The following is a 12267-nucleotide window of genomic DNA, read 5'->3' on the forward strand; positions in this document are numbered from 1 at the left end:
CGCCGGTGCAGGGGCCCAATGACTTGGGCCATCTTCTACTGCTTTCCCAGGCCATAACAGAGAGCTGGATTGGAAGTGGAGCAGCTGGGACTTGAACTGGCGCTTAAATAGGATGCAGGCACAGCAGGCAATGGCTTTACCTGCTAAGCCACAGCGCCGGCTCCTTAATCTATCATTTTCTCCACCAGGTTTTGGTTCAATCACTTGTGATCTTTGGGACAGCTATCTTTAGGATGGCCTCTGGAAGAAATCTGAACACCTAAGGAAAAGTTTTTATTTCTGACTTAATTTTGGTTATGAATTGTTTATAAATTGATTTGTAAAGTCTATAAGTTAGAACTGTTTTCCACTTTTCTAAATGTCAAATGACAGTAGTGTTGTATCTCTTAAAAGATTTTGGAAAAACAGTTGTTTATTTTAAGTTGATATTTGTAAGTTCTTGTCAGTTACGTAAGTTTTGGCTGTGTGAGGAATATGTTCTTTTTTTGCTTAGCAGGAGAAGGCTTATTATGAGGAAAGGCTTACCTGTAGTCTGCAGGAAAGACTACTTATGGAAGTGGAAGACCTGGCATTTAGTTTCTTTAAAACAATTCATGTATCCCTTAGAAAGTCTTCACATATTCCAATTTGGAGATTGCTTGTAAAGGGAAAGTGAAATAATCTACCCTGAAGTGCACTTTCTAGTCATTGGCTGTGATGCTTGGCATCTCTATTGGTCTGGATAGGCTAAGTTGTTCTGTGGTATTAATCAGCCCAGAATTGTGGTTGCTCAATACAAGAAAAGCATCTTTCTTGAATATTTAACTACACTATTTGAAATGTGTAGTCTCCAAGAGTAGAGGACTGGGGGATTTCATGGGATGTCCTTAAGGATCAAGCCTAGAATTAGGATAATACTTATGCCTTTGTTTCATTGGCCAGACAGCAGCCATTTGATCCTAGCCTAACTGCAAGAAAAGCTGGGAAATATGGAAAAGCAGAGTAATTTGAGATTAGCAGTGACCTAGACTTTGGTTGTGGCATGCCTTCACAGTGGGCTTAAAGCCCTGTTTTCTGGCCCTTTAGTCCAATACCTCCTGTAAATTTCTTGGTTCTTCATTAAAAATAGAATTCAATAGTTGCAAAAGCTGCTTAATTGCCAACCTCACAGTAATAGCTTTTTTTTTCTTTTTCTTTTTTCTTTTTTTTTTTTTTTTGCAGAGGAACAATTTTTAAGAAATTGGAAGTCACTAGGGGTTGAGTTATGAATTATCCATTGAACTATTATTCACTGGTTGTCCCTATACAATGTGATTACCTCACATATGAACATCACTTCCACACTACCTTTTTGGGGGTTGTAATAGAATTCTAGAACCATTAACTTATACTTATTTACAATGAGAATCAAATATACTGGCATTTGTAGTGGACATGCATTCAGCTCTGTTCTGTAAAAACAGTTTACTCTGAGAGTCAGTGAAGAATTTCATCTTCGATCTAAAATTATGAGTGGTAGCCTCCAAAGTATTAAGGGATAAAAACAGGTTATGATAATATATGTGTAGCACATGATTAGATTTTAACTAAAAATGGTACATCGATCTATGAAAGCATTGACACCAAAAATATTAGTAATTATTATGTTTGATAAAAAGTGAGTGATTTTGATTTTCTTTACTTTTTATTTTCTTAATTTCTAAATTGATTCTTTTGCTGTGTTCATTGTATATCTTACATTTACTCAATAATGTAATAGGGGTTCCAGCAATGAATAATAATTTAAGTAATTTTGTTGTATGTAAACTTAAACATTTGATGCTGAAGATTCATGTCCTATATACTATATAGATTTCAGAGAAAGAAAACTAATTAAAAATTATCATTTTGACACAGTTCTTTCATTGACAAGTTGTTAAAAGTAAAGTAGATGGGGCTGGTGCTGTGACGTAGTGGGTAAAGCTGCCTCCTGCAGTGCCGGCGTCCCATGTGGGTGCCGGTTCGAGACCCAGCTGCTCTGCTTCCAATCCAGCTCTCAGCTATGGCCTGGGAAAGCAGTGGAAAATGACCAAAGTCCTTGGGCCCCTGCACCCGTGTAGGAGACCTGGAGGAAGTTCCTGGTTCCTGGCTTTGAATCGGCCTTGCTCCGGCTGTTGCGGCCATTTAGGGAGTGAACTAGCAGATGGAAGACCTTTCTCTCTCTGCTTCTGCCTTTACCTCTCTGTAACTCTGCCTTTCAAATAAAATAAATCTTTAAAAAAAAGACTGAGGTGGACCTTGACAGAGAATAATTAATCTGTAAATATATACATACATACATATATATATATACACACACACACACAAGTTAATACACACACACACACACTTACGAGTTTCAGTGAGTAGTAGAACTGAAATGTCATTAAGTCCATGAAGATCTTTTATCTTCTTTTTCAAAACCCTTTATTTATTATTTCCCACAAGTCTAGAAAATCAAACAAACAAGCAAACTGTTGCCTGGTGACTCCAAATTGTAATTGCCCTGGAATGTCTTCTTGTAATCTTGGCAGTACCCTACCCTCCTAAAAGTACCCACCACACTATTAGGAACAGAGGGCTTCATTCATGGCTTCTAATGCATGCTATAAGAAAATATCATGCTAACTATTGCAGGTGAAGCTTCAGCAGATTAAGAGAGCATACTTTGATGTCTGTCTTGTGTTTTCTCACTTGTAAGTCCTGATATCAAATTTAAAAATATTTTTGGTGTATATCACTTTTTAACTTGATACTAATATTTGATCAATTGTTTAATGACTTAACTTTTTTTTAACTTTTATTTAATAAATATAAATTTCCCAAGTACAGCTTATGGATTACAATGGCTCCCCCCCCCCCCCATAACTTCCCTTCCACCCACAACCCTCGCATCTCCTGATCCCTCTCCCATTCCATTCGCATCAAGATTCATTTTCAATTATCTTTGTATACAGAAAATAAATTTAGTATATATTAAATAAAGATTTCAACATTAACTTTTTTTTGTCTTGTAGTTGACTAGTACGTGTGGGGTGCATGTCATGATCACTGTCTCACTATTGATCCACTTGTGTGTACATCTGTCAATTAACTCTACTCTAATGCTGCTCAAGTTTATTTGTGTCATGGATACCCTAGGGCCAAGTACTAGGCGAGTCCTAGAAAGCAACTCTGGCAAGCATAGAATTGATGGCAGCTTAATTATAATTATACTTCTTTGCATGGTCACCCAGCTGTATCATTATAATAACTTTCAATACTAGAGGCCAAATAAGACAGATATACAAGCTGCTCCATATATTTCAACAAATTACATTACAATTAATGCTTTTTCTAACTGTTTTCCCCCTTGTATACACCCAGTACTTGCACTCAGTCTATCAGTCTTTTACAAACCAGAAATGGCTCTATATATCCTTTTGCAGTATAGAGAATTGAGAACTATATGTTTCCCCATTTCTTAAATAAAATCTTGCATTTTCTCATTTCATATCTGGATTATATTTAATTTAATATGTGATATGACTGTTTAATACAAATATGACGATGAAAAACTTTTAGTGAGCATGTATTATGTTCCAGAAAGTGTAGTAAACACTTTACATGCAGGATTTCATTTGATCTCTCCAAATCCTATGAGATAGTACTTCAGCTGAAGAGGGGGAAACTCAGAAAAGTGCAGTTTCCTTACCTAAGGACCCTAGAGTAGTAAATAGTAGAGCAGGCAATTGAATCCACACAATTCAACTCCAGATTCATACTGTTAACTGTTTAAAATTTGGGGCTGGAATTATGGCACAACAGGTTAAGCTGCTGCTGATATTCCATGTTGGAGTGTTGGTTCAAGTCCTGGCTACTCTGCTTTTGATCCATCTTACTGCTAATGTGCCAGGGAATGCAGCAGAAGATGACCCACATATTTGGGCTCCTGCTACCCATGTGGGAGACTAGGATGGAGTTTCTGGCTAGTGGCTTAAACCTGACTGAGACCTGGCTGTTGTACCCATTTAGAGAGTGAACCAGTGCATGAAAGATCTCTCTCTCTGCTGATCAAATAAATAGTCTTCAAAAAAGTCATAGCCTTGTTTTATGTGTGTATCTGTTTAATGACACTCTAGTTTATGTATTGTTCATTCATTAACATTGAACTCATGACCAACACCACTATAATTTTTAAAATTTTATCTAAGGTATACAAATTTCTTATATTTCATATATACAGATTTAGGAACATAGTGATACTCCTTTCCCTATAATTCCTTCTGCCCATGTTCCCACCCTATTTCCTCTCCTATTCCCATTCTTAATTTTTACAATGATCTACACTCAGTCTAGTTTAACCCTACACTAAGTAAAGCGCTCAACAAATAGTAAGAAGAAAAACAATACTGTTCTCATCAGTAGAGACAAGTGCTGTAAACAATCCTTAGATATCAAAATGTCAATTTCACTCCTATTCATTACATTTTTTGGTACTCTGTTATCACAGATCAGGAAAAACGTGTGGTATTTGTCTTTTGGGGACTGGCTTATTTCACTAAGCATAATGGTTTCTAATTGCATCTATTTTGTTGCAAAAGACAGGATTTCATTCTTTTTCTGGATGAGTAGTATTCCATAGTGTGTGCGTGTGTATATATATATATGTATATATTATAATTTTTTTTTGACAGGCAGAGTGGACAGTGAGAGAGAGACAGAGAGAAAGGTCTTCCTTTGCCGTTGGTTCACCCTCCAATGGCCGCCGCAGCCAGTGCGCTGTGGCCGGCGCACTGCGCTGATCTGATGGCAGGAGCCAGGTACTTCTGGTCTCCCATGGGGTGCAGGGCCCAAGGACTTGGGCCATCCTCCACTGCACTCCTGGGCCACAGCAGAGAGCTGGCCTGGAAGGGGGGCAACCGGGACAGAATCCGGCGCCCTGACCGGGACTAGAACCCCGTGTGCCAGCGCTGTAAGGTGGAGGATTAGCCTAGTGAGCTGCGGCGCTGGCCCTATTATAATTTTTTTATCCAGTCATCAGTTGATGGGCATCTGGGTTGATCCTGTATCTTAGTTATTGTGAATTGAGCTCTAATAAACATGGAAATACAGATAACCCTTTCATATGCTATTTCATTTCTCTTGGGTAAATTCATAGGAGCAATAGTACTCTAATTTATGCCCGGAGAAAGCTTATCTAACACATATTATTTTCTCCCTAAGGCATACCATAGTCTTGTGCTCTGATCTCCAAGATGAGGTCCTAAGTTCCCTTTCCTGCCCTACTCCATAGTGGTTGGAGTGTTGCTTCACTGTCTGCAGGAGGGGTAGTAGAAGTAGACGCTTAGCTACCTGGCTAAGGAAACTCTAAGGTCTCAGTGTGCTGGTATGTGCCTGGGGCAGGGGCCATGGTACTGGATTTCAAGTCTAAGTTCTGAATTAATTCCACCTCCCTTTACCAAGCCAGAGGTGTGGTGTCTCTCCACCCCATGCTACTTGTAGTTGGGGGAGAGGTACTGTGGGAAGCTGTCTACTTCTTCCTGTCTTCAACACATATTTTCTTATTATTACAGTAAAATCAGGCATTGCAGTCTCTCACCTGGCTTCTTTGGCTCTTGTGAAGGTGACTTCAGTGTGAGAATAGGTGTGATAACTGGTGTCTCTTGGGTGAGATGAACATCTGAGCTTCTTACTCAGCAGCCATCTCGCTGGAAGCCCACCTGTGACTGCAATTTCTTATTATAAAAAAAAAAATTGGCTTTTTTAAAGGAGAGAATGACTACCATAAAGATTTCTAGTATTCCTTACTAGAGGAGCTTGGTCTGTGGATCCCCTCATAAGAATCATTTCCTTCTTGTGACCAATCTTAAGCCTGTTGTAGTATATACGAAAATATGTAAATTCTGTAACCGATATTCTTAATACATTCATGATTTTTTTCCTTTTCTTCCCCCCCAAAGAAACCTTTTATTTAATGAATACAAATTTCATAAGTGCAACTTTAGGAATATAGTGATTCTTCCCACCATACCCACCCTTCCACGCCCATTCCTACCCCACCTCCTCCTCCTTCTCCCATTCCCAGTTCCATTCTCCTTTAAGGAAAAAAAAAAAAAAAAACCATTGTTCCTCGACAGTCAAGACAAGTGCTGTTCGAGTCATTGCTTCTAAAGTGTCAATTTCACTTCTACAGATTTCCTTTTAGGTGCTCTATTAGTTACCACAGATCAGGGAGAACATATGGTATTTCTCCCTTTGGGACTGGCTTATTTAATTAAGTATGATGTCTTCCAGATTCATCCATTTTGTTGTAAATGACCAGATTTCATTTTTTTTTTTACCGCTATGTAAATATCACATAATTTCCTAATCCAGTCATCAGTTGACAGGCACTTAGGTTGATTCCATGTCTTAGCTATTGTGAATTGAGCTGCGATAAACATGTGGGTGCAGATAACTTTTTTATTTGCTTATTTCATTTCCCTTGGGTAAATTCCCAGGAGTGGGATGGCTGGGTCATATGGTAAGTCTGTATTCAGATTTCTGAGGTATCTCCATTCTGTCTTCCATAGTGGCTTTACCAGTTTACATTCAGCAGTGGATTAGGGTATCTTATCCCCCACATCCTTGCCAGCCTTGTTGTCTGTTGATTTCTGTATGAAAGCCGTTCTAACTGGGGTGAGGTGAAACATCACTGTGGTTTTGATTTGCATTTCTGTGATGACTAGTGATCCTGAGCATTCTTTCATGTGTCTGTTGGCCATTTGGATTCCCTCTTTTGAAAAATGTCTGTTGGCCCGTGCCATGACTTAATTGGATAATCCTCCACCTGTGGCGCCGGCACCTGGGTTCTAGTCCCCGTTGGGGCGCTGGGTACTAGTCCTGGTTGCTCCTCTTCCAGTCCAACTCTCTGCTGTGGCCCAGGAGGGCAGTGGAGGATGGCCCAAGTGCTTGGGTCCCTGCACCTGCATGGGAGACTGGGAGGAAGCACCCGGCTCCTGGCTTCGGATTGGCACAGTACTGGCCGTGGTGGCCATTAGGGGAGTGAACCAACAGAAGGAAGACCTTTCTCTCTGTCTCTCTCTCACTGTCTACAACTCTCTCTCTGTTTCTCTCTCTCACTGTCTAACTCTGCCTGCCAAAAAAAAAAAAAAAAAAAAAAAAGAAAGAAAGAAAAATGTCTGTTTAAGTCCTTTGCCCATTTCTTAACTGGATTGTTTGTTGTTGTGGAGTTTCTTGATCTCTTTATGTATTCTGGTTATTAGTCCTGAATCAGTTGCATTGTTTGCAAATAATTTTTCCCATTCTGTTGGTTGCCTCCTCACTTTCCTGAGTGTTTCTTTTGCAGTACAGAAGCTTCTCAATTTTATGTAGTCTCATTTGTTAATTTTGCCTTTGATTGCCTGTGCCTCTGGGGTCATTTCCAAGTACTTTTTGCCTGTGTCAATGTCTTGCAGGGTTTCCCCAATGTTCTCTAATAATTTGATGGTATCAGGTCATAGATTTAGGTATTTAATTCATTTTGAATGGATTTTTGTATAAAGAGTAAGGTAGGGGTCTTGCTTCATACTTCTGCATGTGGAAATCCAGTTTTCCCAGGACCATTTGTTGAAGAGACTGTCCTTGCTCCAGGGATTGGTTTTAGCTCCTTGGTCAAAGATAAGTTGGATGCTTGGATTGATTCCTGGCATTTCTATTCTGTTCCATTGGTCTATCCATCTGTTTTTTTTTTTTTTAATATTTATTTATTTATTTTAAAGGCAGAGTTACAGAGAGCAGAGGATGAGAGAGGGAGGGAGGGAGGGAGGGAGAGAGAGAGAGAGAGAGAGAGAGAGTCTTCCATCCTTTGGCTCACTCCCCAGATGGCTGCAATGGCCTGAGCTGCACTGATCTGAAGCCAGAAGCCAGGAGCTTCCTCCGGGTCTCTCACGTGGGTGCGGGGGCCCAAGGACTTGGGCCATCTTCTACTGCTTTCCCAAGCCATAGCAGAGAGCTGGATCGGAAGTGGAGCAGCTGGGACTCAAACCAGCATCCAAATGGGATGCCGGCTCTGCAGGTGGTGGTTTTACCCACTACACCACAGCACACCAGCCCCTATCCATCTGTTTTTGTACCAGTACCAGGTTGTTTTGCTTTTAATTACCTTATAGTATGTCTTGAAATCTGGTACTGTGATTCCTCTGGCTTTGTTTTTGTTGTGTAAGATTGTTTTAGCTATTCAGGGTCTCCTGTGTTTCCATATTAATTTCAGCATCATTTTTTCTAGATATGAGAACAAAGCGTTTGGTATTTTGATTGGTATCGAATTAAATTTGTAAATTGCTTTCAGAAGAATGGACATTTTGATGATAATGATTCTTCCAATCCATGAACATGAAAGATGTTTCTTTCTTTCTTTCTTTCTTTCTTTCTTTCTTTCTTTCTTTCTTTCTTTCTTTCTTTCTTTCTTTCTTTCTTTCTAATACAGATTTTATTTATTTTATTTGAGAGTTAGAGTTGCAGACAGAGGGAGAGACAGAGAGAGAGGTCTTTCTTCTGTTGGTTCACTCCCCAAATGACCGCAACGGCTGGAGCTGCGCCGATCAGAAGCCAGGAACCAGGTGCTTCTTCCTGGTCTCCCACGTGGGTTCAGGGGCCCAAGGAATTGGGCTATCTTCTGCTGCTTTCCCAGGCCATAGCAGAGAGCTGGACTGGAAGAGGGGCATCCAGGACTAGAACCGGTGCCCATTTGGGATGCCGGTGCTGCCGGCGGAGGATTAACCTACTGCGCCACGGTGCCAGCTCCAATCTTCCTCTATTTCTTTCTTAATGTTTTGTAATTCTCATCATAGAGATCTTTGACATCCTTGGTTAAGTTTATTCCGAGATATTTGATTTTTTTTTGCATCTATCGTGAATGGGATTGACCTTAGCAGTTCTTTCTCAGCTGTGGAATTTGTGTATACAAAGACTGTTGATTTTTGTGTATTGATTTTATATCCTGCTGCTTTACCAAACTCTTCTATGAGTTCCAACAGTCTCTCGGTGGAGTCTTTTGGATCTCCTGTATATAGAATCATGTCATCTGCAAATAGGGATTATTTGACTTCCTTTTTTCCAATTTGAATCCCTTTGATTTGTTTTTCTTGTCTATTGGCTCTGGATAAAACTATTTTGAATATAGTTAGAATATATTGAATAGTAGTGGTGAAAGTGGGCATCCTTGTCTGGTTCTAGATCTCAATGGGAATGCTTCCAACTTTCCCCCATGCAATAGAATTCTGGCTGTGTGTTTGTCATGAATTTCCTTGATTGTGTTGAGGAATGTTCCTTCTATAACAAATTTGCTTAGAGTTTTCATCATGAAAGTGTGTTATATTTTGTGTGTGTGTGTGTGTGTGTGACAGGCAGAGTGGACAGTGAGAGAGAGAGAGAGAGAGAGAGAGAGAGAGAGAGAAAGGTCTTCCTTTTACCATTGGTTCACCCTCCAATGGCCAGCGCACCCCGCCAATCCGAAGCCAGGAGCCAGGTGCTTCTCCTGGTCTCCCATGAGGGTGCAGGGCCCAAGGACTTGGGCCATCCTCCACTGCACTCCCGGGACACAGCAGAGAGCTGGACTGGAAGAGGAGCAACAGGGACAGAATCCGGTGCCCCGACCTGGACTAGAACCTGGGGTGCCAGCGCCGCAGGTGGAGGATTAGCCAAGTGAGCCGCGGTGCCAGCCAAAAGTGTGTTGTATTTTATCAAATGCTTTCTGTGCATCTATTGAGATAATCATAAGGTTTTTCTTTTTCAGCTTGTTAATGTGATGTGTCACACTTATTGATTTGCAAATGTTGAACAAATCTTGCATACCAGGGATCAATCCCACTTGGACTGGGTGAATGATCTTTCTGCTGTGTTGTTGGATTCAATTGGTCAGAATTTTGTTGAGGATTTTTGCATTTATGTTCATCAGGGAAATAGTACTGTTTCTCTGGTGTGCCTTTTATGACTTTAGGAATTAAGGTGATGCTGGCTTCATAGAAAGAATTTGGGAGGATTCCCTCTTTCAGTTGTTTTGAATAACTTGAGAAGTGGAATTAGTTCTTTACATGTCTGGTATAAGTCAGCAGCGAAGCCATCTGGTTCTGGGTTTTTCTTTATTGAGAGGGTCTTTATTGCTGATTACATTTCTGTCTTGGTAATGGGTGTGTTTAGGCTTTCTGTGTCTTCATGGCTCCATTTCAATAGGTTGTATGTGCCCAGGAATTTATCCATTTCTTCCTGGTTTCCTGGTTTGTTGGCATACCGTTCTTTGTAGTAATTTCTGATGATTCTTTTTTATTTCTGTGGTATCTGTTGTTATATTCCCTTTTTCATCTCTAATTTTATTGATTTGAGTATTCCCCTTCTTTTCATTAGTTGGGATAATGGTTTGTCAATTTTGTTTATTTTTCCAAACAACCAGCTCTTTGTTTTGCTTATCTTTTGTATTTTTTTGATTTAATTTTTTATTTCTTCTCTGATTTTAATTATTTCTTTTCTCCTACTAGTCTTGGGTTTGCTTTGCTGTTGTTTTTCTAGATTTTTGAGATGCATTGATAGGTCATTTATTTGGTGCCTTTCCAATTTTTTGATGTAGGCACCAGTTGCTATAAACTTTCCTCTTAACACTGCTTTTGCTGTATCCCATAAGTTTAATATGTTGTAATGTCATCTTCATTTGTTTCCAGAAATTTTCTGATTTTTTTTTTTGATTTCTTATGTGACCCACTGTTTTTCTCCTCTAGTTTGGTGGGTGCACTATCCCTCATGGAGTTCCAAGCTGGATTCCCCTAGACCTTTCCTACAGCTTTTTCACCACTGGCTTGGGCTACTGCAGTCTGGTTTCACCTCGCTCACCAACGCTGGTGTGGTGGCTCTTGGCTGCTGGGGTCCTAAATTGTGTGCATCCTCGCCCTCCACATAGGTCAACTATTTTCCTCCAATTTGTGTCCCATTCGTGATTGACCTTTCAGAGAATTATTCAAAAATGCATTGAACCCCAAATTTTTTAAAATGCATGCATTGTACTGTAAATTATTACTGATGGGAATGTGAGATGATACAGATGTTTTGGGAGATAGTTTGGAAATTTCTTATAAAACTAATCCTTATGATCCAGTAACCATGCTCCTTGGTATTTATCCCATTAATTATAAAACTTGTGTATACACAAAAACATGTCCACAGTGTTTATAGCAGCTTTATTTCTAATTTCTGAAACTTGGAAGCAACCAAGTATGTCTTTACTGTGGGTAAATGAAAAAATAAACTCTGGTACATCCAATGGATATTATTCAGTGCTAAAAAGAAATGGTGTACCATCCATGAAGAGACATGAAAGAATCTTAAATGCATATTACTAAGAGAAACAAGCCAATTTGAAAATGCAACATACTGTATGATTTCAGCTATTTGTGACATTCTGGTAAAGGCAAACTGATGGAGATAGCACTAGATCAGGAGTTAGGGGAATGGTGAAAAGAACAGGACAAGCAGAGAGGATTTTTAGAACAGTGAAATTTTCTGTATATTGCAGTGATAGATACATATGCTTGTCCAATCTCATATAATGTACAATAGTATGCATGAACCCTGATGTAATCTCTGGTGATAATGCGGTGTCATTATATGTTTATCGATTTAAAAAAGTACCTCTGTTGTGGGGGGTGTTGAAAGTGGAGGAATCTGGGTATTGGATGATTGAGGAAGGGTCATATGGGAAAGCTTTGTAGCTCCTGTCCAATTTTCCTGTACTTAAATTGCTCTAAAAAATAAAACCTACCGGGGCTGGAGTTGTGGTGTTGCGGTGTTGCAGGTTGGACCTCTTCCTGCAATGCCATCATTCCATATGGGTGACGGTTCAAGTCCTGGCTGCTTTACTTCTGATCCAGTTTCCTGTTAACATGCCTAGGAAAGCATCAAAAAATAGCTCAGGCTCATGGGCTCCTACTCCTGCATGGGACACCTGTAAGAAGCTCCTGGCTTCAGCTTGGCCCAGTCCTGGTTGTTGTAGCCATTTAGGGAGTGAACCTGTAGGTGGAGGATTTCTCTCTTTCTGTTTCTGTCTTTGTGTCACTTTGTCTTTCAAATCAACCAGTCAGTCAATCAATAAATCTATCTTGAGATAAAGAAAACAGAATATGAATGATTCTGCCTTCTTCCTTTGATAATTAATAATCAATACTCTTTAAATATTTTCTGTTTTGCCAGATACTGACAATATGAAACCACTGGAAGGTGTTAAAATTCTGGACCTGACAAGGTTTGTATTGATTTATCTGT

The 12267-nt window shown here is 39.8% G+C and overlaps 1 protein-coding gene across 3 annotated transcripts in view; it reads left to right on the forward strand.

Annotated features, from left to right (window-relative positions):
• Positions 1-12267, forward strand: part of SUGCT (succinyl-CoA:glutarate-CoA transferase) — an 825030-nt gene that overhangs the window by 10270 nt on the left and 802493 nt on the right. For all 3 annotated transcript variants that reach the window (XM_017344447.3, XM_051853314.2, XM_008261668.4), the window contains exon 2: positions 12196-12247. In XM_017344447.3, coding sequence (XP_017199936.2) covers positions 12196-12247 — 52 coding nt within the window. The remainder of the gene's footprint in view (positions 1-12195; positions 12248-12267) is intronic.

Source organism: Oryctolagus cuniculus, chromosome 16 (assembly GCF_964237555.1).
Source record: "Oryctolagus cuniculus chromosome 16, mOryCun1.1, whole genome shotgun sequence".
NCBI lineage: Eukaryota > Metazoa > Chordata > Mammalia > Lagomorpha > Leporidae > Oryctolagus > Oryctolagus cuniculus.